The sequence below is a fragment of the Corythoichthys intestinalis genome, chromosome 15, assembly GCF_030265065.1.
Source record: "Corythoichthys intestinalis isolate RoL2023-P3 chromosome 15, ASM3026506v1, whole genome shotgun sequence".
In the NCBI taxonomy this organism is placed as follows: domain Eukaryota; kingdom Metazoa; phylum Chordata; class Actinopteri; order Syngnathiformes; family Syngnathidae; genus Corythoichthys; species Corythoichthys intestinalis.
Window position 1 is genome coordinate 33,228,618 of NC_080409.1, and position 21,271 is coordinate 33,249,888.

General features: G+C 40.4%; 1 protein-coding gene across 8 annotated transcripts in view; it reads left to right on the forward strand.

Annotated features, from left to right (window-relative positions):
• Nucleotides 1-1,813: 1,813 nt before the first annotated feature.
• Nucleotides 1,814-21,271, forward strand: part of map4k5 (mitogen-activated protein kinase kinase kinase kinase 5) — a 78,669-nt gene continuing 59,211 nt past the window's right edge. For all 8 annotated transcript variants that reach the window (XM_057859074.1, XM_057859073.1, XM_057859076.1 and 5 more), the window contains exons 1-3: nt 1,814-2,209; nt 2,882-3,093; nt 15,466-15,523. In XM_057859074.1, coding sequence (XP_057715057.1) covers nt 2,986-3,093; nt 15,466-15,523 — 166 coding nt within the window. In that variant the 5' untranslated portion in view covers nt 1,814-2,209; nt 2,882-2,985. The remainder of the gene's footprint in view (nt 2,210-2,881; nt 3,094-15,465; nt 15,524-21,271) is intronic.

The following is a 21,271-nucleotide window of genomic DNA, read 5'->3' on the forward strand; positions in this document are numbered from 1 at the left end:
TTAACATGCATACAAGTTCAAGCTGTCCTGCAGTCCGAGGATACGATTGTGTCAACCCGTACGATCCGTCGGCGTCTGAATGAAAAGGGACTCTATGGTAGGATACCCAGGAAAACCCCACTTCTGACCCAGAGGCATAAAAAAGCCAGGCTGGAGTTTGCCAAAACTTAACGGAGAAAGCCAAAAACGTTTTGGAAGAATGTTCTTTGGTCAGATGAGACAAAAGTAGAGCTTTTTGGGAAAAGGCATCAACATAGACTTTACAGGAGAAAAAAAAACAAGGCTTTCAAAGAAAAGAACATGTCCCCACAGTCAAACATGGCGGGGGTTCCCTGATGTTTTGGGGTTGCTTTGCTGCCTCTGGCACTGGACTGCTTGACCGTGTGATGGCATTATGAAGTCTGAAGACTACCAACAAGCTTTGCAGCATAATGTAGGCCCCAGTGTGAGAAAGCTGGATCTCCCTCAGAGGTCATGGGTCTTCCAGCAGCATTATCTGACAGAATTTCTGGGGTGCCAATACTTTTGGCCAGCAAATACAAATGCTTTGGTAGTAATATCTTCACTTATTTTGTTTGCAATGAAAAAACACAAAAAGAGAATGAAAAAAAATTTAAATCATCATCATTTCACAAAAAAACTCCAAAAATGGGCCAGACAAAAGTATTGGCACCCTTACTTGGTAGCACAGCCTTTGGAAAAAATAACTGCGAACAACCGCTTCTGGTATCCATCAATGATTTTCTTCATTGTCCTGCTGGAAGACCCATGACCTTCTGAGGGAGATCCAGCTTTCTCACACTGGGGCCTATATTATGCTGCAAAGCTTGTTGGTAGTCTTCAGACTTCATAATGCCATCACACGGTCAAGCAGTCCAGTGCCAGAGGCAGCAAAGCAACCCCAAAACATCAGGGAACCCCTGCCATGTTTGACTGGAAATTGAGCATTATCTGACAGAATTGCAGGGGTGCCAATACTTTTGGCCAGCAGTGTATCATGGTGTACTGCTTTTCGCATATAGGAGCATTTTGGCAACACTGCAGTACTGCACAATTATTGGTCTGCAGTATATGCAGTTGCCTAAAACATGGCATAACAGGCATTATTTTGCTAGATGTTGTTACTTATGGGCCATTTTTAAGTGCCACCTACATAAACACGTTGTTAAAAATATAATTTTGCATTACTTTTGCAGTGGATTAAAAATAATTATTGGATTAAAAAAAAAGTAAAGTTAAAAGGGGAAAAAAACTAAGAACCGAATTGGACTGAGCACCCCAAAATTAAAAATGAAATGCAAAAAGTGTTTGCTCAATGCAACAGTTTGTTAACCAGTGTAACCAACGGAATGGATACATTCTAATCTGGAATATAAACCTTCATCAAACATTTCTGTTATGCATTGTTTATTTATTTATTTATTTTCGTATATCTGTAGCAACTTTATTTATCATGGACCTTCCTCAACTCTAATGTATTTGGACAAAGTGTTCCTGAATGTATCACTAAATTATTGGTCCAGCCCCTGCTGTTACTACATTCCACCGTTTGGTGGCGTTAAAGCACAATAGAACATGGAACGCACGATGCCTTTGGAAACCATCGTAAATAGGATAAATCCAAAAATAACTCCACATATAATTCAATCATGGACGTTCCAACATTCCAGACTGAATGTATGATCTAACAAAAATGTTTCAGCCACATATTCCCAGGATTGTTGCAACGTCCGCCGTATATTATGTTCAGTAACATCATGTATTGTATTGTACAATGAGCGTCAAATTTTGACGATGTTTTCCTGAACGCATCGCCAGGATCCTGAAACTTGCGGAGATTAACAGCAGCCGACTGTTGTTGTTGTTTTTTTAAAGCATTGGCGTTTTTAAAGCAACACGCATGGATTTATTAGTATTATCTCATTTTTGACCCCCGTTGCCATTATTGGGAGCACGAATCCCCTCTCCGGGGCTGTCAACCGAGCAAGGAGGATGACATGTCCGATAGAAGTTGGTGGCGACGGCTGTTGCTGAACGAGGTCGCTGTTTGCCCAAAGGAAAGCCTCCCAGAGCCGCCTCAACTTTACCAAACGCCTCGGTAGCAAAAAGTGCACGCTCGGTTAATAGAATCTCGTTTCATCGCATAATCGACAAGTGTCGAATGGATATTTGAAAAATAACGTGCACGGACGAGTCGTCCACGCGAACGGTAAGCAGAGGGACAGCTCAAGTTCGGAGAAACTAGCCGTTAGCATTAGCCGGGATGCTAACTTCCACTCTAGTTTCACCGTTGAAAATAATGGTTGACTTGGTACCGACTATGTTCTGGAGAAGCTGTCAAGCTAATGTTAAAAAAAAACTTGCGTTCACATCTACCAAACGCATGTATTAAACAAATTAATACAGTTACATTTGAACGTTTAAAGTGTTTAGAGTTCATATTCACAATTTTTTCAACACCGGTCCAGGATTCAGAGGCCACTGATGAAATGACAATGCTGTGAACAAGTTAATGCTTTTGTGGAAGTGATTATTATTTAAAATTTGATTGGATGAAATTCAGTGATGTCTTTTTTTCCCCACATTTGCGTACATTTGTCTTGAAATTCCATTCATCCTCTTAACAGGCTTGTATTCCATGCCAATAATGTTTTGTTAGTTTTACACATCCTTGTCTGTCCTTTTCATTCATCCTTGTTTCCCATGTACAACTTTCCCTCATACTTCTTTCTCTTTACATTCATGATTCTTCCCCACTTTCCTCTGCTTTTCTACATTTTATATGCCCGTTTTAATTCTCATTTGCAATACTGCCTTTTCCACATCATAGATTTTGTTTAAAGTCAATAAAAACATGCTTTCCATTCTTCCTTATTCACAGGCCATGGAGCAAGCGCAAGGACCATCTGAATAAACTGAGCATTCGACTTGTTCAGCGGCTCCATTGGAAAGCCTGCACCACGTTCCTCCAGTGTCACATCCACAATGGACATCTTTCCTCGGCCCAGTGGAGAGATCCAGCGGAGAAACCCCCAGCATGACTTTGAGCTCATCCAGAGGGTCGGAAGCGGCACCTATGGGGACGTCTACAAGGTACGTGCACTGATGTGGCGATTTTGATGAGATGACAGTTTCATTTTTCAACTTCATTTTATATAGTGGTGCACCGGTTAACGTTTTATAGGGCACTTATTGAACTCATTGGCTGCCATTGATGGCGTTAGACATCCAATCCATTTGGACTGGGAGAGGCTGGGAGCAAATGAGCCCTGCCAGTGTTCCAGTCCAAATGGATTAAATGTAAATTAAATGAGATTTCACAGTCTGTCCTCCCAATTTCAACGAATTGGACGTCTATCCTTGTCAATGGCAGGCAATAAGTTACCAGTAAATATTCTCTTATTTATTTTTAAAATGTTGAAGCTTAGTTTCTTCTCTTAAAAAATGAAAAAGGAGGAAACCCAGTCAATATTATTAATTTATTTTAAAATTTGCTTAAATAAATTAAACTGCAATTATTGTCTTATGTGGAATGTTTATTCATTTAAAAAATGTTTGGTATTAATGCTAGTTTATTTATTATTTATCAACGTTAAAGTGTTATTGGAGGCCATAACCTCCATAATTTTGATGTTATTTATTTATTTTTTAATTTTGATGTTATTTTTAGTGTTGCACTGATACCATTTTTTTGCCCCGATACCTGGGTGTGCAGTATCAGCCGATACCGATACCACTTCGTTTGAAATTATAGATAAATGATCAGCTACATACTTGAATGTGAAATCATTGCTATCGTGGCTTTGTCAGGCTACTGCTTACCATTGTGAAACAAAAAAGACAAATACAAAGTGAATCCAGTAGAACTTTTTATTGCATACCTGGTATGGGCGACAATAGTTAAATAAACCTTTGGCTCTCAAAGGCCAAAATAGTGCTAAATTTGTGAAATTAAAACGTGTAATACTAGCCCAACAGTAAGAAAGTAAAAATACAATGAATGAACTGAATAAACTTTTTTAAACCCTGAGTTTTGGCTCTCGAAGGCCAAACAGTGCAACTTTCATGAAATTATAAGTAATAATAATTGACCACAGCATCCTGTCTCTCTATTAGCCTCCCTCTTTGTGCACCAGCAGTAACATGACTCCATCTCGCACTAATGTAAACTGCGAACGAGTGAGACTCTCTCTCTCTCTGACACGCACACACTGAGCCGCTTAGCTTAGCTTAGCTTACTTCTATAGCACTTTTGAATATGCTTGCCACCCGTCCTTTGAAATAAGAAATCGTTCCGAATTGGGAATTAATTCAATTCAATTTTATTTGTATAGCCCTAAATCACAACAAGGTTGTCTCAAAGGGCTTTGCAGAGGCAATATGATACACAGTCGGAAACAGCAAATGAAGTAAACAAAGATGAATAAATAAAGTTCAAGTCCTGGGCATCCCCCATCCTTGGACCCTCCATGTCGGCAAGGAAAAACTCCAAAAACTCCAAGCTCTTTGTTCTCTGAAGCTCCAATCTCTGAATTAAAAGTTGCATTCCGTATTGAACCAATACGGAATACCGTATTTTTCAGACTCTAAGTCGTTTTTTTCATAGTTTTGCTGGGGGTGCGACTTATACTCTGGAGCGATTTATGTGTGAAATTATTAACACATTATTATATCATTTCACATGTTATTTTGGTCTTTTGGAGTGACACTGATGGTTTGGTAAACTTGTTAGTATGTTCTGTATGCTATAGTTATCTGAATAACTCTTAATAGCTATGTTATGTTAATATACCAGTCACGTTCACATTTCGTTGCTCATGCATCATGTAACATTATCATACTGTACACTTATTCAGCATATTGTTCTCTATTGTATTTTTATTTTAAATTACCATTCGAGATGACATCTGTTCTATGTCTGTTCTATGTATTGGATTTTATCAAGTAAATTTCCCCCAAAAATGCGACTTATACACAGGCGCAACTTATATGTTTTTTTCCTCTCCGTTGGGCATTTTATGGCTGGTGCGACTTATACTCAGGTGCGACTTATAGTCCAAAAAATACGGTGTGTATATATATATATATATATATAAATACATATAAATAGAAACAGTTCTATGCATTTTAGGAGTTATGGAGATGTCTCTTTTTTTTTTTTTTTTTGTCGCATGTACAGCTTTGGGCGCTAGAGGGGCGTCCCTTTTTTCTATTTCTGAAGGGTGGCAACCCTACTTTTGAAACGGATCCCAAATTACTGTGGCATTTATTTCAGTAAAAGACAATAAAGGTGAAGTAGACGAAGTGAAAAGACTAGGGATTGTTGCTACGGTCCAGCCCCCTTCCTCTGGATAGCAATCCTGCTGTTGCAGCCTTTTTGTGTTCGTTTACATGTTTCGTCTTCAAATGTTTTATCAGGTTCGAGGTATTGAAACTGGACGATTTAACTCCACCTATTGAAATTTTAAGGCCGTAAATCTTGCATGCCGCAATTGTACTCAACGGAGATCTTTCTATGCTGAAATGTTTCCAAACGGCCGACATTTTCCTCTCCTAGTTTGTTTGTTTGCCCTCCATATGAAAAAGCTGCTCCGGCATTGGTTAAGAGCGGCTATTGGCCCGCTCTCATTGGTCTGGAGCAGGTCAATAGCGATAGCTGCTTGGCATGCAAAGTGATCACGTGTAATCACACAACAAAGAAGTGTAGTGGGCATGACGAGAAAGAAGGCTGCGGTCAAGTGTTATAATACTGGACCAGTTCATTGTATCGGTGCCCTATTTCTTGGTACTCGCCGATACTGATAGCACCATTTTAGTGCTGGATCGCCCCCCACCCCCACCACCACCACCGCCCACCAATACTGTATTGGTATCGGTGTATTTTTAGTTATTTATATGAAAATTTTTATCCACTTATAATTTCATTTTTTCTTAAAAAAATACAAAATAATGGGGGGGGAAATATGTATAATTATAACTGAGGCCTGGCGCTCAGAAATGTGAACATCACATTTTGCTGAATGAAGGCCACACTTGTACTATACAAAATGTTAATATTGTGGTCATCATACATGACTCAAAATGTGATTTCCAACCATAATCCACAGGAACGCCAAATCTTTATGACGCTTTTTTTTTTTTTTTAAATATATAAATGACCAAAAATAGTCACTTGCACTGTAAAGGGTTAATTGATTCACTGAAAACTAGTGGAAGTGGCTATTGAACAATAGCAAATACAAAGTAAGAATCATTTGTGTGAGAGGCGTCCAGTCACTTAAACTAGCCTTCTTGTTTTCTACATTGCTACCGTATTGGCCCGAATATAAGACGGCTCTGATTATAAGACGACCCCCTCTTTTTCAAGACTCAAGTTACAAGTTATGTATTACAGTACATCAGAAATAAATGATTATAACAATATATTTGGGAGAAAAAGCATGTTATTTTGCCTCATTCAAATCTTAATATCTTAACATTCAAATATGTAAACTAAAGTGCAATCACATTCGTAAATGAATGGCTTCTGGTTTTTGAAATGTAAATAAACCAATCTACTGTGATAAAACAACAAAATTGCAATAACTGCATTAACCACCAAAGTGAAGTGAAGTCTAACTAACTCTAGTCATGAAACAAATCTGAATAAGGAAAAACTTTGCAATAAAATAATGCAAACTGGTCAAACTTGAGAGTACCTGAGATCTGTCATGACAGAACATCGCTTCAATGATATCTGGCGCCATCTAGCGTCGTGAATGAGTATAACGTATAGACCGCGAATATAAGCCGACCCCCACTTTTTCTTTCTCTTTTTGTCTAATTTCAATGCAAAAAACACAGTCATATATTCGGGCCAATACGGTAATTTAGAATGTTGTCCTTTTTTAGCCATATTATTTGTGATTTTTGTAATTGCTGTCACTTGCTTCATCTTTGCAATGTCTCCTCGCATCACTTAAAGGGTATTACAACACCTGGGGAAATGCTAATATTCCATCATTTATCCATAAACGCATGCCTTTTGGATTTATATCATGCCACTTCGTGTAATTACACACAACAACACGCAACACCAAGAAAATGATAGAAATTTGGATCGATTGTCAAGCTAAAACGACCGGGGCCCAAGATCCCAGAAATCTAGCATATTGTGTGTGTGACGTCACAACAAGGAAACACCCGGCTCAGTGCTTAGTACTGAATGGCGGCGATGATGGCGGACAATTTTGTTTCTAGTTGCAGCGACGAAACCAACGTAACGAACGTTCTTCTAATGGTGACGAGGAGCGTGATGAACCTTTTTTTGGTGTTTTGGGTTATCAATTTAAGCCCAAACGAAAGCCAATGCAGCCTAATGAAACGATCATTAAGGGGGAGCAATCACACTGATGAAACACCGGCAACAGATCGTGTGGGAAACACCGAATGGTTTGTTTTGCTTTTCTTTTTGAGAAGCTGATACACCTTGACCGCAAAATAAAGTATCGAATAATTATCATTTATTGTGCTATCATAGGTTTTCGCTCTGCCAACAGACATAAATATGAATAGGATTAGAGGATTTGTTGTATATATTTTTCGAGCGATAATTTATACATATGTCCAGTCCTATATATAATGCGTGATATGTTTTTTATTATAAAAGAGTACTCACTCTGGCCATTTCGAGCTTGGCTGCTCCACTCCTTTGCTCAGCCTGGGGTGGTCTCATCAATGCCAGTCATCGTCCTCTATCTTGATATCTCGGGACATTTAGGTGGCTGCGCGTGTATGGTGGGCACCGCATCTGCTTTTAGCAGCAATTTCTTTGCAAAACCTGATTTCATTTGTCCATAGTTCGAATAGCTTTCAGGTGTAAAATGCGCATCACGCAAAACCGTGCCAGAGGCTGGGTCTGCAAAATTAGCCCTCTTAGCACGGACAAACTTTACTCATTGTCTGCGTAGTCCAGCTCTTTTTCTTGCGTTCGGGAACTCATGGGTACTACATTGTGACAAATGGTTATTTGTACACCACATAGCATGACAGGTTTGAACCATTTTAGCAATTTTTTTTGATAAAACACGAACGCAATTCTCTCGCTGATAAACAACGATGGCACCTGCCTCGACCTGTTGTTACCTGGCTGTGACGTCAAAGCCCCATTCGGCTGTTTCCAGAATACTTTCGGGAATGTTAGTAATTTTCGATCTATTTTCGATAATTGCTCATGAATGTGATTTATTTTTTTGTTAACTTTATTAATATTTGTTATCTTGCCACATAACGGTTCTATTGATATCTCACAGCCCCTTAGTATTATAATTCTCTTTAAAATCCAACAATTGGCAAACTGTTATACAAATTGAATGAATTTCATTTTGACGTCTGTCTTGACAATGTTAGCTTTTGCTTAGCGACGCCGTACTGTTGCGCCGCGGAAAGTCTTGGCGTGTCGGTCCTGCAACTTTTCCCTGCAGAAATTCCAGAGATGAAATCAAGGCTGAGATGCAAATTCCTCACATTTTGCCAGTCCTGAATGAAGCGAGGTATGGCGTCTGGAGAACGTCCTTGTTTAGCCATCTGCTGCAGATAAACATTCATAGTTCAGCTCTAACAGCCCCTCCTCCTTTCCATATAAAGCGTCTGTGGCCGTACCCCCCCAATCCCCCTTTACCCACTATACCACTTCCCCCACAAAGCTGGCGATGGAATGCTGAGCTGGAATTCTGCTTTTCTCCCGCCAAATGACAAATGTGTGACTGAACCAAGCCGAGGGCGTGTCACTGACAGAAACACCTGAGACTTTTATCGGAAGGAATAGCTCATGCCTTGCATTTTATTCAAACACCGCGGATTAGAGGGGGGTTCCTGTTTTGACCTCAATCCGGAAGACTGGACTCCTGAAATGAAAATCGCCATGTGTTTTTGTCTTCTGCAGAAAGCAACATGTATAAAACAGGCATGAAAATGTCTCACCTTTCAGCGAAATTGTACGTGAATTGTGTAGATCCGAGGAGAACATTTTTTGGGCGGGTGGTGGTCGGGAGATTAAAGAAAAATATATTATTATTTAGAGAGCATACGGCAGGAGAAAAAAAAGTAAATAGCATTATTATGTGAATTAGAATCATATTTTGAGACGATTCGACTATATACAACAATTTAGCAAAGTGCAGATGACGAGAAATAAGTATTTTAATCTGCCGGTTAGCCACGCCTACTATTATAGGGCTCGAGCGTCCCCAACAGGTGGATGATGTCAGCGTAAGACTGGGCTCATCAGTTTTACTATGCAGCCCATTGAGGGGGAATTATTCAGAACGAGGAAAACGCGACAAAGAGAACCGCAAAATGTCATTGTTTCAGTCTCTCTACACCATTATTTTTATAGGATATTCTTTTTATCCAAGTATTTTTCCACAATAGCTAAATAAATGGCTTGAGAAGGACCAGTCAGCCCGTCGAGGGGGAAGTATTCACAACGAGGAAAACGCGACGAAGAGAGCTGCAAAATGTCATTGTTTCTGTCTCTTTACTTCAATATTTTTACAGGATATTCTTTTTATCCAAGTATTTTCCCCAATTGCTAAATAAATGGCATGGTCATGACAAATAACAGTCTTGTGCTAAATGGAATATGAAATCATAAAAATGCACTTATTCAGGACGACATGGCAAAATTACTCCATAATGGTCAAAACTGTCGACTTCACCATTACTGTCGCACCTACCGAACGATATTTTATTACACTTAAATCGGACATATGTCATTTCCCTTCCCCGGCTTCGGAGAATGTAAACAAACCAAGAGGCGTGACAGCTAGCCGACATGCTAACCCGAACCGAGTGATGTTTCAAAGTCTTCGAAGCGGAAAATCACACATAACTAGCCCGGATTATTTGACATGACGACTGGGTTGTCAGTTGTCTTTGCGGACCGGCAAACCGCCCGGCAGAGAGCAATTTAAAGCTCGTTCCCCGGAGGAGGGCGGCTGCAGTTGTTGTGCAGCTAACGTGCAGCTAATGTGCACGAGGAGAGCGTTTTACATGCCTATCAATGGTCAAACGTAAGTAGTCCTTTATTTAAAGAAAGTTTGTAGTGTTTACTTTGTAATCGCTGTATTCGTATTTGACATAATACAAAACAAGATGTTTACTCACTTCCGCGTAAGTCCAATGGTCCCACAGTAGGCTTGTTTTGGCCAATATCCATGGTGAATGGGAACCTTTTGAAACTCCCAAAAGGCGCACACGCCTCTCCCTCATACAGCAAGATCTTTCTGCAGCTGTTTGGCTGGCGTGATGCAAAAAATAAACGTATTAATCCGCAAAATCAGCTACACAACAGTACGGCTGGAAAGTGAAGAGGACGCCTTCAACCGTACACGTCACAGCGCTCTCCTCCTCAATGTAAGACCAAAGGCGGGAGTCACTCATTTTCATGGCGCGGGATTCAAAAAACTTAATAAATGTAGCGATCGCTTCTACACACATCCAAGCGATCCATATAATTCAGGAGCATAAAATACAGCGTGTATTATGAAATAAACATGCTTTTTCGTGTCACATTCACTTTAAAGCAGAGGTGTCCAAACTTTTTGCATAGGGGGCCAGATTTGGTGTGGTAAAAATGTGGGGGGCCGACCTTGGCTGACGTCCTTTATGCAGAACAATATATTCAAGCAAATTTTAGCAAGCCATTCTGTGTGTCACATTTGCTTTACTATTTTTTTTAAATTAATAATTTCAACAATCTCGCAACTAGCATTCTCTTTCGACTCTCGGGCTCTTGTCAAATACTGCTGCTGTGAAATTAAACTAGCTTCAAGTTGCTTCAATTTCTCTCTGCATATCTTCCCTGTAATCTTGTCGTACATGTCAGCGTGTCTTGTTTGGTAATATCGCCTCACATTGAACTCTTTAAAAACAGCGACTGTCTCTTTGCAAATGAGGCAGACACAGTTGTTGCGTATTTTAGAGAAGACATAGTCCAATTTCCACCGATCCATGAAGCGTCGGCCATTGCATTCAACTTTTTTGTTGTTGTTGTTGATTGTCGCCATTTTAGAAAATTGGAAGTCAAGGGTCACACGGGGTAATGTTGCTTAGAGTGCTGCTGCTTTTAGTGGTAAATGAGAAGCAGCATTTAGTGTGTAAGCTACTTCATATGCTGGTAACAGTACTGCTGACCAATTTATTAAGTCTGTGTGTGGGCCAGACGTTATTGATCTTATGACAGAGGCTGAGGGCCGGATGAAATTTGACCACGGGCCGCATTTGGCCCCCGGGCCGCACTTTGGACATGTCTGCTTTAAAGGAATGCAAGAATGACGTGATTTGTGTCATCACATTCTCTATGCGGATTGATTTGTGGCTCGGGGGACGGAAACTGATAATTCCATATTTGTAACTAGGTGTGGGAGCCTCTTGGTACCTCACAATACGATACGATTTGCGATACAAAGCTCACGATAACGATGATTTGACGATATGGCGATACAACGATTATCGAAACATTGGTCAGGAAATCATTCTTGGATGTTCTACAAAGAACTAATAAACAGAAAAACAAGTTCTGCTGTGAATTGGAATGAGTTTATCACTAGTAGACGTCCAATCCCTTTAAACTGGGAGGGTGGCAGCGAATGAACGAATTCGCTGCCATCCCTCCCACTTCAAATGGATCGGACGTCTATGGCCGTCAGTGGCAGCCAGTACCAGGCAATGAGGTCATTTTGGGCCATTTAAGGTCATTTACCTGTTGATTTTCAGTTGCTTCCTGTTGATTTTGGGGTATTTTATGGGTCACTTCCTGTTTATCTTCAGTTACAGAACAGGAAGTGACCTGGGAATCACTCATATGAATAGGCAGTGACTTAAACTCAACAGGAAATTACCTGTAAATGCTCTAAAATAAACAGCAAGTGACCTGTAAATGCCCTGAAAATCGGGCAGAATGACTGTGAATGCTCTGGTTTCGAATGAACAAACTTTCTCGGTCTAAATGGACTGGGCGTCGAGCACCGTTAATGCAGCCCTAGCGTTAACAGACACTACCCAAATAGCAGACCAACTTTGAAAAGATGTTGGATCGACATTTCGCTGTTGATCTTCTATCTTTGAATCAACATCACTTTTGCACCCTCAGTTAATGTTGTTTTAACGTTAACTGAGGGTGCAAAAGTTAAGCTTTCCAATGATGTATCACACATGCTTTTCGGACAATTTTGAAAGTTGGCCAAATTGAGGGTAGCACTCAGGTGACTTGAAGTACTGCTCTGACACCCCCAACTTGGCCAAATTTCAGAATTGTCCCATATGCATGTGTGATACATCATTGGAGAGCCTAAAATCTCAATTTTCTGGGGGAAGAAAAATTTTAAACAGGAGTGCATTAAATAATAAATAAATAAATAAACCACACCGTAGCTGGAGGTGAGAGCACGCGAGAGCATAATTAAAGACGCCATGATTTTAACGAGATACTATCTTGTACTTACAGCGCCTTGCAAAAGTATTCGGCCCCCTTGAACCTTGCAACCTTTCGCCACATTTCAGGCTTCAAACATAAAGATATAAAATGTTAATTTTTTGTCAAGAATCAACAACAAGTGGGACACAATCGTGAAGTGGAACAAAATTTATTGGATAATTTAAACTTTTTTAACAAATAAAAAACTGAAAAGTGGGGCGTGCAATATTATTCGGCCCCCTTGCGTTAATACTTTGTAGCGCCACCTTTTGCTCCAATTACAGCTGCAAGTCGCTTGGGGTATGTTTCTATCAGTTTTGCACATCGAGAGACTGACATTCTTGCCCATTCTTCCTTGCAAAACAGCTCGAGCTCAGTGAGGTTGGATGGAGAGTGTTTTTGAACAGCAGTCTTCAGCTCTTTCCACAGATTCTCGATTGGATTCAGGTCTGGACTTTGACTTGGCCATTCTAACACCTGGATACGTTTATTTTTGAACCATTCTATTGTAGATTTGGCTTTATGTTTTGGATCATTGTCCTGTTGGAAGATAAATATCCGTCCCAGTCTCAGGTCTTGTGCAGATACCAACAGGTTTTCTTCCAGAATGTTCCTGTATTTGGCTGCATCCATCTTCCCGTCAATTTTAACCATCTTCCCTGTCTCTGCTGAAGAAAAGCAGGCCCAAACCATGATGCTGCCACCACCATGTTTGACAGTGGGGATGGTGTGTTCAGGGTGATGAGGTTTGTTGCTTTTACGCCAAACATATCGTTTTGCATTGTGGCCAAAAAGTTCAATTTTGGTTTCATCTGACCAGAGCACCTTCTTCCACATGTTTGGTGTGTCTCCCAGGTGGCTTGTGGCAAACTTTAAACGAGACTTTTTCTGGATATCTTTGAGAAATGGCTTTCTTCTTGCCACTCTTCCATAAAGGCCAGATTTGTGCAGTGTACGACTGATTGTTGTCCTATGGACAGACTCTCCCACCTCAGCTGTAGATCTCTGCAGTTCATCCAGAGTGATCATGGGCCTCTTGGCTGCATCTCTGATCAGTTTTCTCCTTGTTTGAGAAGAAAGTTTAGAAGGACGGCCGGGTCTTGGTAGATTTGCAGTGGTCTGATGCTCCTTCCATTTCAATATGATGGCTTGCACAGTGCTCCTTGAGATGTTTAAAGCTTGGGAAATCTTTTTGTATCCAAATCCGACTTTAAACTTCTCCACAACAGTATCTCGGACCTGCCTGGTGTGTTCCTTGGTTTTCATAATGCTCTCTGCACTTTAAACAGAACCCTGAGACTATCACAGAGCAGGTGTATTTATACGGAGACTTGATTACACACAGGTGGATTCTATTTATCATCATCGGTCATTTAGGACAACATTGGATCATTCAGAGATCCTCACTGAACTTCTGGAGTGAGTTTGCTGCGCTGAAAGTAAAGGGGCCGAATAATATTGCACGCCCCACTTTTCAGTTTTTTATTTGTTAAAAAAGTTTAAATTATCCAATAAATGTTGTTCCACTTCACGATTGTGTCCCACTTGTTGTTGATTCTTGACAAAAAAATTAAATTTCATATCTTTATGTTTGAAGCCTGAAATGTGGCGAAAGGTTGCAAGATTCAAGGGGGCCGAATACTTTTGCAAGGCACTGTACCTCTTTTCGATCCCAAAAACTCCATGTGGCATGTGTCACAGAGTGTCAAGACACAGCAGTGAATGGCCACCGCCGGATTTTTGGGGGATTTTATGGGTGAAACATGGTAATATAACAAGGGTCGTGATGTAGAAATCACAGACATCAAGGAGTGGTCGAGATTTACATTTTCATATATTTACCCTTTTAAACGTTTTTTTTTTTTTTCCTTTCAATTTTTCTTTGTTTGGATCGATTATCATCTAAAATATTCGGGAAAATGCGACAATAATGAAAAAAATACAATTAAGTAATAGTTATGAGGTAGATATCCGTGCTTTTTTACAGACGCTAATTTTTTCATCATAACGTAATTTGTTTAAAAGTTTAAAATATGCGAGTAAATAATTTTTTAAAGTCTTTTTTGTTGTTGTTTTTTTTAAACTAAATATTATACATCAATTAATGATTCTAAGCTAAAAATGACAGACATTTTGAATAATAAATACGATTACTAACTTTTTTTTTTTTTTTGGGCTAGGTTGAAACAAAAGCGGTTGCGCGATGTCTGTTAACGGGGGTTTCCAGGGTAAAACGGACAAATTAAAAATAGTTCGGTGACTTAATGCGCCATGAGTCTGCTATGGCAGCATATAGACAACTGTGTGGGCAACTGTGGCCACCGCTGACTGACGGTGGGACCCCAGAAGGACCCTGTAGCAGCTTGAAGGCAGGCTGTTACAGTTTCAGAACTGAAGTTTCAGGCTTGCCTGTTTTGTAAATATTGTAAGATTTTTTTGGAAAACTTGCATACAAGAATATGCAATGTTGCTTTAGTCTTTTAAGATGTTTACTTACTAATCCTTACAGTCTGATGTAACTATTAGCATTAGCTTTAGCATGACAAGCGTCCTCCAACTCTCACTCTCACTTTTTTACATTTTGTCATGACGTCCTGGTGGGTTTAATGATTTGAAAATAATTTTCTATTCTTGCTGAGTGTGTGTATAATCATAAAAATAAGTTCTGCATTTGTTGGTGTTGTAGTCTCAGGTCATCAGTGTAAATTTGAAGCTTTTGCTGCACTTTTTTTTAAACATTGCCTTTCATAATCTACGTGCATTAAAAAAAGTATATCGGCCTCAAATACCGGCAATCGGCAGAAAGTTTTTTTTTAGGTATCAGCATCAGCATTTGAAAATCCCGTATTGGTCGACCTCTACTTTATATTACAAAAATCAGGCAAAATTTATCATTTTCTTTTTTAAATGAAGAAATAATTGGAAATTTAAAATAATGTATGATGAATAAAATGGTAAAAAAAAGGACATAAAAAAGGATTACATATTTTTCCTTTTTTACTTTTCAGGCTCGCAACATCCAAACCGGAGAGCTGACTGCCGTTAAGATCATCAAACTGGAAGCAGGTAAGACATCGCTCGTGTCCGCCGAGGTGGTACAGATGAGTGAGATTACAGAGATTAGCGGCACTGAGCTCAAATGGCTACAAGGAGAAGATTAAGATTTCTTTGTGTTTTCTCTTTCATTGATTCCACATTTTGAATCCCTAATGCAATTTATTTGGGGTGTATTGTCTTTCCCATATTATCGTTTGCATCCGAGAGGAACGAATCTTGTTTAAGCAATTGGGGAAAAAAAAAATATATATATATTTTGTCTGATGAACTTAAATTTAAAAAGTTAGGATTTCCAAGAAGTGACCGGCAGACATTTTATCAATCCTGATACTATTTTAACCAATGAAATGGGAGTATTGTGTTTAACCGTTTATCGGGCAAATTACCATTTTTGGTCATTTAAAAAAAAACTTGCATTGCAAGACCAGGAATCCAAGTACGTGGACGTCATATTTTAGGTCATGTAGGTGTCCACGTACGTGGATGTCAGGTTTTAATTATGATTATATCTTTTTTTTTTTTTTACCTATTAATAATTATTTTTCAAAATATTTTTAATGAATGAATGATAAATTCATCAAATGTTAATAATAACAATATTAATAAAAACGGAAATACACTTTGGTTATGGCCCCTAACAACACTCTGAAGTCAGTTGCTCTGAAATTTATTTATTTTTTTTCTTTTTTTAAACCTGTCCTGTTCAGCGGTTTGACACGGAGAATGGAAGTCTAAGTGCCCGAATGGTCTGAACAGTTTTAATGTTTCACATTGAGAGTGTGACATACTCCCATTCATATCATTCAACATACCTTGTTGATTATTACAAAGCAGCGAACCGGAATTGGTTATGCGGGAACAGAAGAAAAGATTCACGAGAAGAAAGAAAAGAAACACAAACAACAACAAGAAATACATTGATCGTCTACACCAGGGGTCATGAATTATAAATCCTCTGGGTCCGAAATTAAAAAATTACAACAATCTCGGGTCCGGAAATATTTTTAATGCTTCTTTTTTTCCAAAAAATACAAAGGTATCTTTACATGGCCATGCTGATAATTACAACATTCAAAAATGTAAATAATATATAAAAGGTGCATAAAACTAAAAAAGTGCTTTAATTGAATCATTAAATAGCAACATAAGAGCATGTTCAAGAATTTTTTTTTATTGTGGATGCTGACAGGGGGACTTGCTTTATTTTTTGACAGACCTCTTCTTTTTGCTGTCCATGAAGCAAAGTTTCAGCAACTGCACTCATTCAATCTTTGACAATCGGTGTGTCACTGAAAGACTTTTTGTTTTGACCCAATATCCACGCTATTTTGAGGGAGCATTCATTTGCGCGTTGCTGTGCAATGAATGAATGAACCATGAGCCTTGAGGTGCGATCATATTGAGCCCTTAATTCCGCTATTTTTTGAGAACGGATGGCAGAGTTCATAGGGAAACTTTGCGGAAAAACTGCGTGCTTCGTCTCATAGAGCCTTTTCAGATTGCTGCTCTTTACAAGCGCTACCGTCTCTGAACAGATGAACCATAGCGGTCTTGTGTTGCCGCCAGGTAAAATGAACAAAAATGTGTTGGTCCACTCCTCCTTAAACACTGTTTTCTGCATTAATCTTGCGTAGTTTTGAGCACGCCATTTGCTGTACCTTTTTTCGCCTCTTCCTCCAACTTCATTCGGCTCAGTATTTGGCTGTCACTCCGCGGAGTCTGGAAAGCGAGTGTGAGACATGCTGTTCTAAAAATAACTTTCAAATGCTTCACTCCCATTGGCTGGCTCACGCGCGTCACCGCTAAGGTTTTTGTTTGTTGCCCAATTCCGCTCTGCAAAAATGATTTTTGTTGTTGCAACGTGTATTAGTTACGACAGCTTGAGATCCGGTCCAAGATCCGGTCCAGACGGCTTGGGGGTCCGGAACCGGACCGAGGTCCGTGGTTCCGTGACCTCTGGTCTACACTAACTACTAATATGTTGGTGCTATCGTCAGCTAGATGCATTTCCGGTTGACACCATGTGGGGGGCCTGTTAACCAGGGAAGGAGCGGGACGGCGAAAGGGGAGTCTATAAGCTAAGTGATTGAAAGGGGTAGAGTGTACACAAATCAGCTCTGTGATCTGTAACCCAGTAATCGTGTGAATCCCTAGTGAGTGTAAGCCCTTTGGTGACCGACCCTACGATGCCCCATCGCCAATCCCGGCACCCCCCACCCGAGCGCGCCCTATCACATCCAGCCGCACGTGAGCCCCACCAAGCGCGCAACAACCACGCATACGAGCGGAGACGCCCACCCAGGGCCACGGCCTCCCCCCAGCCAGCCCGGGGAGGGAGTGCGGGGGGGGGAGGGTGGTTTCAGTGCAGCCCATCCCTCCTCCCGCAGCCCAGCAAAGGAGCCATCGTCCCCTCCAGGATCCAGGGTGGTCCCCCTGCCGTTGCTCTTAAATTTCATAATATTTCATTCATTGTCTGCCATTGACAATGACAATGCCTTCCGATTTAAACTAAGAGGCATGGCTCTCCCCTCAACTTTTAAACATAGGACAGCGATGTACAGTAAATCACACGTGTGCACCGTCATATACATTGGAATGAGGAAGTGTCTACTCAAATTTTTTTTCTTCTTTTATGAGGAGGCCTGAGTCACTTCTCCAGCGTTAATTGCGTTGCGATATCAAAACTGGTTTGACTGGACCTCGTGTTGATGGCACTGGCGTTCGGGACACAAAGGCGTGTCGTAGCTCGATGGTGAACAAACAGCAGATTGTTTTTTTTAACTCATTCGCTACTATTGACACTACATATGTAATCCAAGTTTCACACAGAAGCAGTCAATCCAGAGGGGAAGTGAGGCGTACGTGTTGGTGACCACAGTTTTTTTTTCTCCTCACAACTCTGAGTCAAGTCACTGAAATTAGCCTTTTCCGAAATGTTTGTGGCTGCTGACTCCTACTTTACAGTCAACATACACACAAAGCTAAGTAACACAGAGAGGCCTTAGCCTGACCATGACAAATCTTGAGTCAGAGGTGCTTACATATTAACATTGTCGAAAAGAAATTAAGATAAAAGTAAACACACAAAAGGAACAAATAATTACACCCATGTATTCAAATACAAGACAGTTTGTTTCCATACATTGTTCGCTTGCATGTCTGTTACAATTTTGGGCCATTTTATGTTATTGACACTGTAAACTGCCCCCCGAGCTGCCCCTCCCTTTGTTTTTGTATCGTTTAACCCCCCCTCCCCCTTGTTTTTGTCATTAAATTTAAAAAAAATAGTAGTTTGAAGGACTACACTTAAACCATTAAAAATTAGTCTAACACCTAAAATCGACTAACATCCAAACAAGTTCAAGCTGTCCTGCAGTCCGAGGGTACAACTGTCAACCCGTACTATCTGTCGGTGTCTGAATGAAAAGGGACTCTGTGGTAGGGTACCCAGAAAGACCCCACTTCTGACCCAGAGACATAAAAAAGTCAGGCTGGAGTTTGCCAAAACTTACCTGAAAAAGCCAGGAATGTTTTGGGAGAATGTTCTCTAGTGAAATAAGACAAAAGTAGAGCTTTTTGGGAAAAGACATCACCTTAGAGTTTACAAGAGAAAAAACGTGGCCTTCAAAGAAAAGAACACGGTCCCCACAGTCAAACATGGCGGAGGTTCCCTGATGTTTTGGGGTTGCTTTGCTGCCTCTGGGACTGGGCTGAATGACCGTGTGCATGGCATTATGAAGTCTGAAAATTGCGAACAAATTTTGCAGCATAAAGTAGGGCCCAGTGTGGGAAAGCTGTGTCTCCCTCAGAGGTCATGAGTCTTCCAGCAGGGCAATAACCCTAAACACATTTCAAAAGCACTAGAAAACTGTTTGAGAGAAAGCACTGGAGACTTCTAAAGTGGCCAGTAATGAGTCCAGACCTGAATCCCATAGAACACCTGTGGAGGGATCTGAAAATGGCAGGTTAGAGAAGGCACCCTTCAAATCTCAGAGTCCTGGAGCAGTTGGCCAAAGAAGAATGGTCTAAAATTCCAGCAGAGCCTTGTAATAAACTCATTGATGGATACCAGAAATAGTTGTTCTTAGTTATTTTGTCCAAAGGTTGTGCTACCAAGTAAAGATACACGATAATATCGGTTACCGATAATTATCGGCCGATAATGGCCATTATGACGTCACACAGATAATCCAGATTTTAAAAAATTCAACCGATAATGCAATCCGATAATTATATACTTAATTTAGCCTCCAAATGTGCGCAACCGAAAAATTCAGCATCGCTGCCTCCTCAACCCCTCCCCTCTCTGACCCCCTGAGGGAGGAGGGGTTGCACAACAAAAGCAGTTTGAGATAGCTGTCACTGGCGTGGCTGGATTTGTGTAAAAAAAACGACGCTCTCGCCATCTTCAAAACATGCACTGTGACTGCAGAAGTTTCACGAGGTGGGGAAAAAAAGAAAAAAAAAAAGTCCTTATTCAGCCAAAAGTGGGTGGTAAACTCCATCTAATGCTAAACACCGGCACGAAACCGATAGTCGACAAGTAGCCGTCTTCCGACGGACCCCGCCGCTCTGGCCAGTCCTTGCAGGCCGCCGCCACGTCCCCCTAGGCGGGGCGGGTTTCCCGAGCATTCCCCCACGCCGTGCGGGACGCGAGGAGCCAGGCCCCGAATATGCCGCGGCGAGCCGGCCGGGGCGGGTGGATATCCGTTACGAACGTATCTGCCGCCGCCACTCCGGTTCCTCTCATCGAGCCCGACAGAGGCCTGGCGCGGGTGCCAATTTGGCGGCCGGACAGACTGAAGGGCACAGGCGGGAGGATTATTATTTTTCCAGCCACGCTGCCGTTATTCTCAGTTTAACAAAACTCAGGCACACGCACGGGGATGCGAGGCTGCGAGCTCCAACTCTGGCCTAATAATACTGCCGTGTATCAACTGAGCTGCCACAAAGCAAGTGTCGTGAGTGCCGCAAATGTAAACAAAGCGCTGTACAATGGATACATGACATCTCCCTCTTTTGAGGTAATCATTTTCACAGTGTGCAACGAAGCATATAACATTAGCAATCACTTTTCAAATTATTTAACTTATTTGTCTGCTCGGTTACAGTCACAGTAGATAATTAAAACTTATTGGCACTCATTAACACTTCTCAATTTAAAAATTGCTTTCAAATAATGTTTTGAACCATACCTATTCTTGAATAAAGAACATTTCTGACAAACGTTTTGACAAAGTTTTTTTAGGATGAAGTATAATTTATTGCTTAAAATAAGGTTGGCAAGCTTATTTTCAGCCAGCTATTTTTCTTCCAAGAAATCTGAGTGAAATACACTTGAAGCGCTGGCCGATAATTTCACTTATTTCCAATAGATTCACACTTAAAATAGACTAGTTTTAAGGAGGTGTGTTTTCGCAGTGTAGTAATGTTAAATATGTTAGGAATGGCTTGCTTTCAAAAGCATTTTTGTGCAACTTAGGTACTTACTCTGTACGTAATAGTTGCCAAAAGTTTACATTACACAATGTAAGACAATCTGTCATTTTTTAGATGTTGAATTTACTACTTTTGATGTTGAAAAAAGAGCAATAAATTATATTTTTGCACAGTAATATTTTCTCTTGTGTATACTTTAAAAATTTTCATAAATCTTTTAATAGAAAAAAATTAAAAAAAAAAAAAAAAATCTTTTAATAGAATTATCGGCTTGACATTATCGGTTATCGGTTGGAATGAGGAGGAAATTATCGGTTA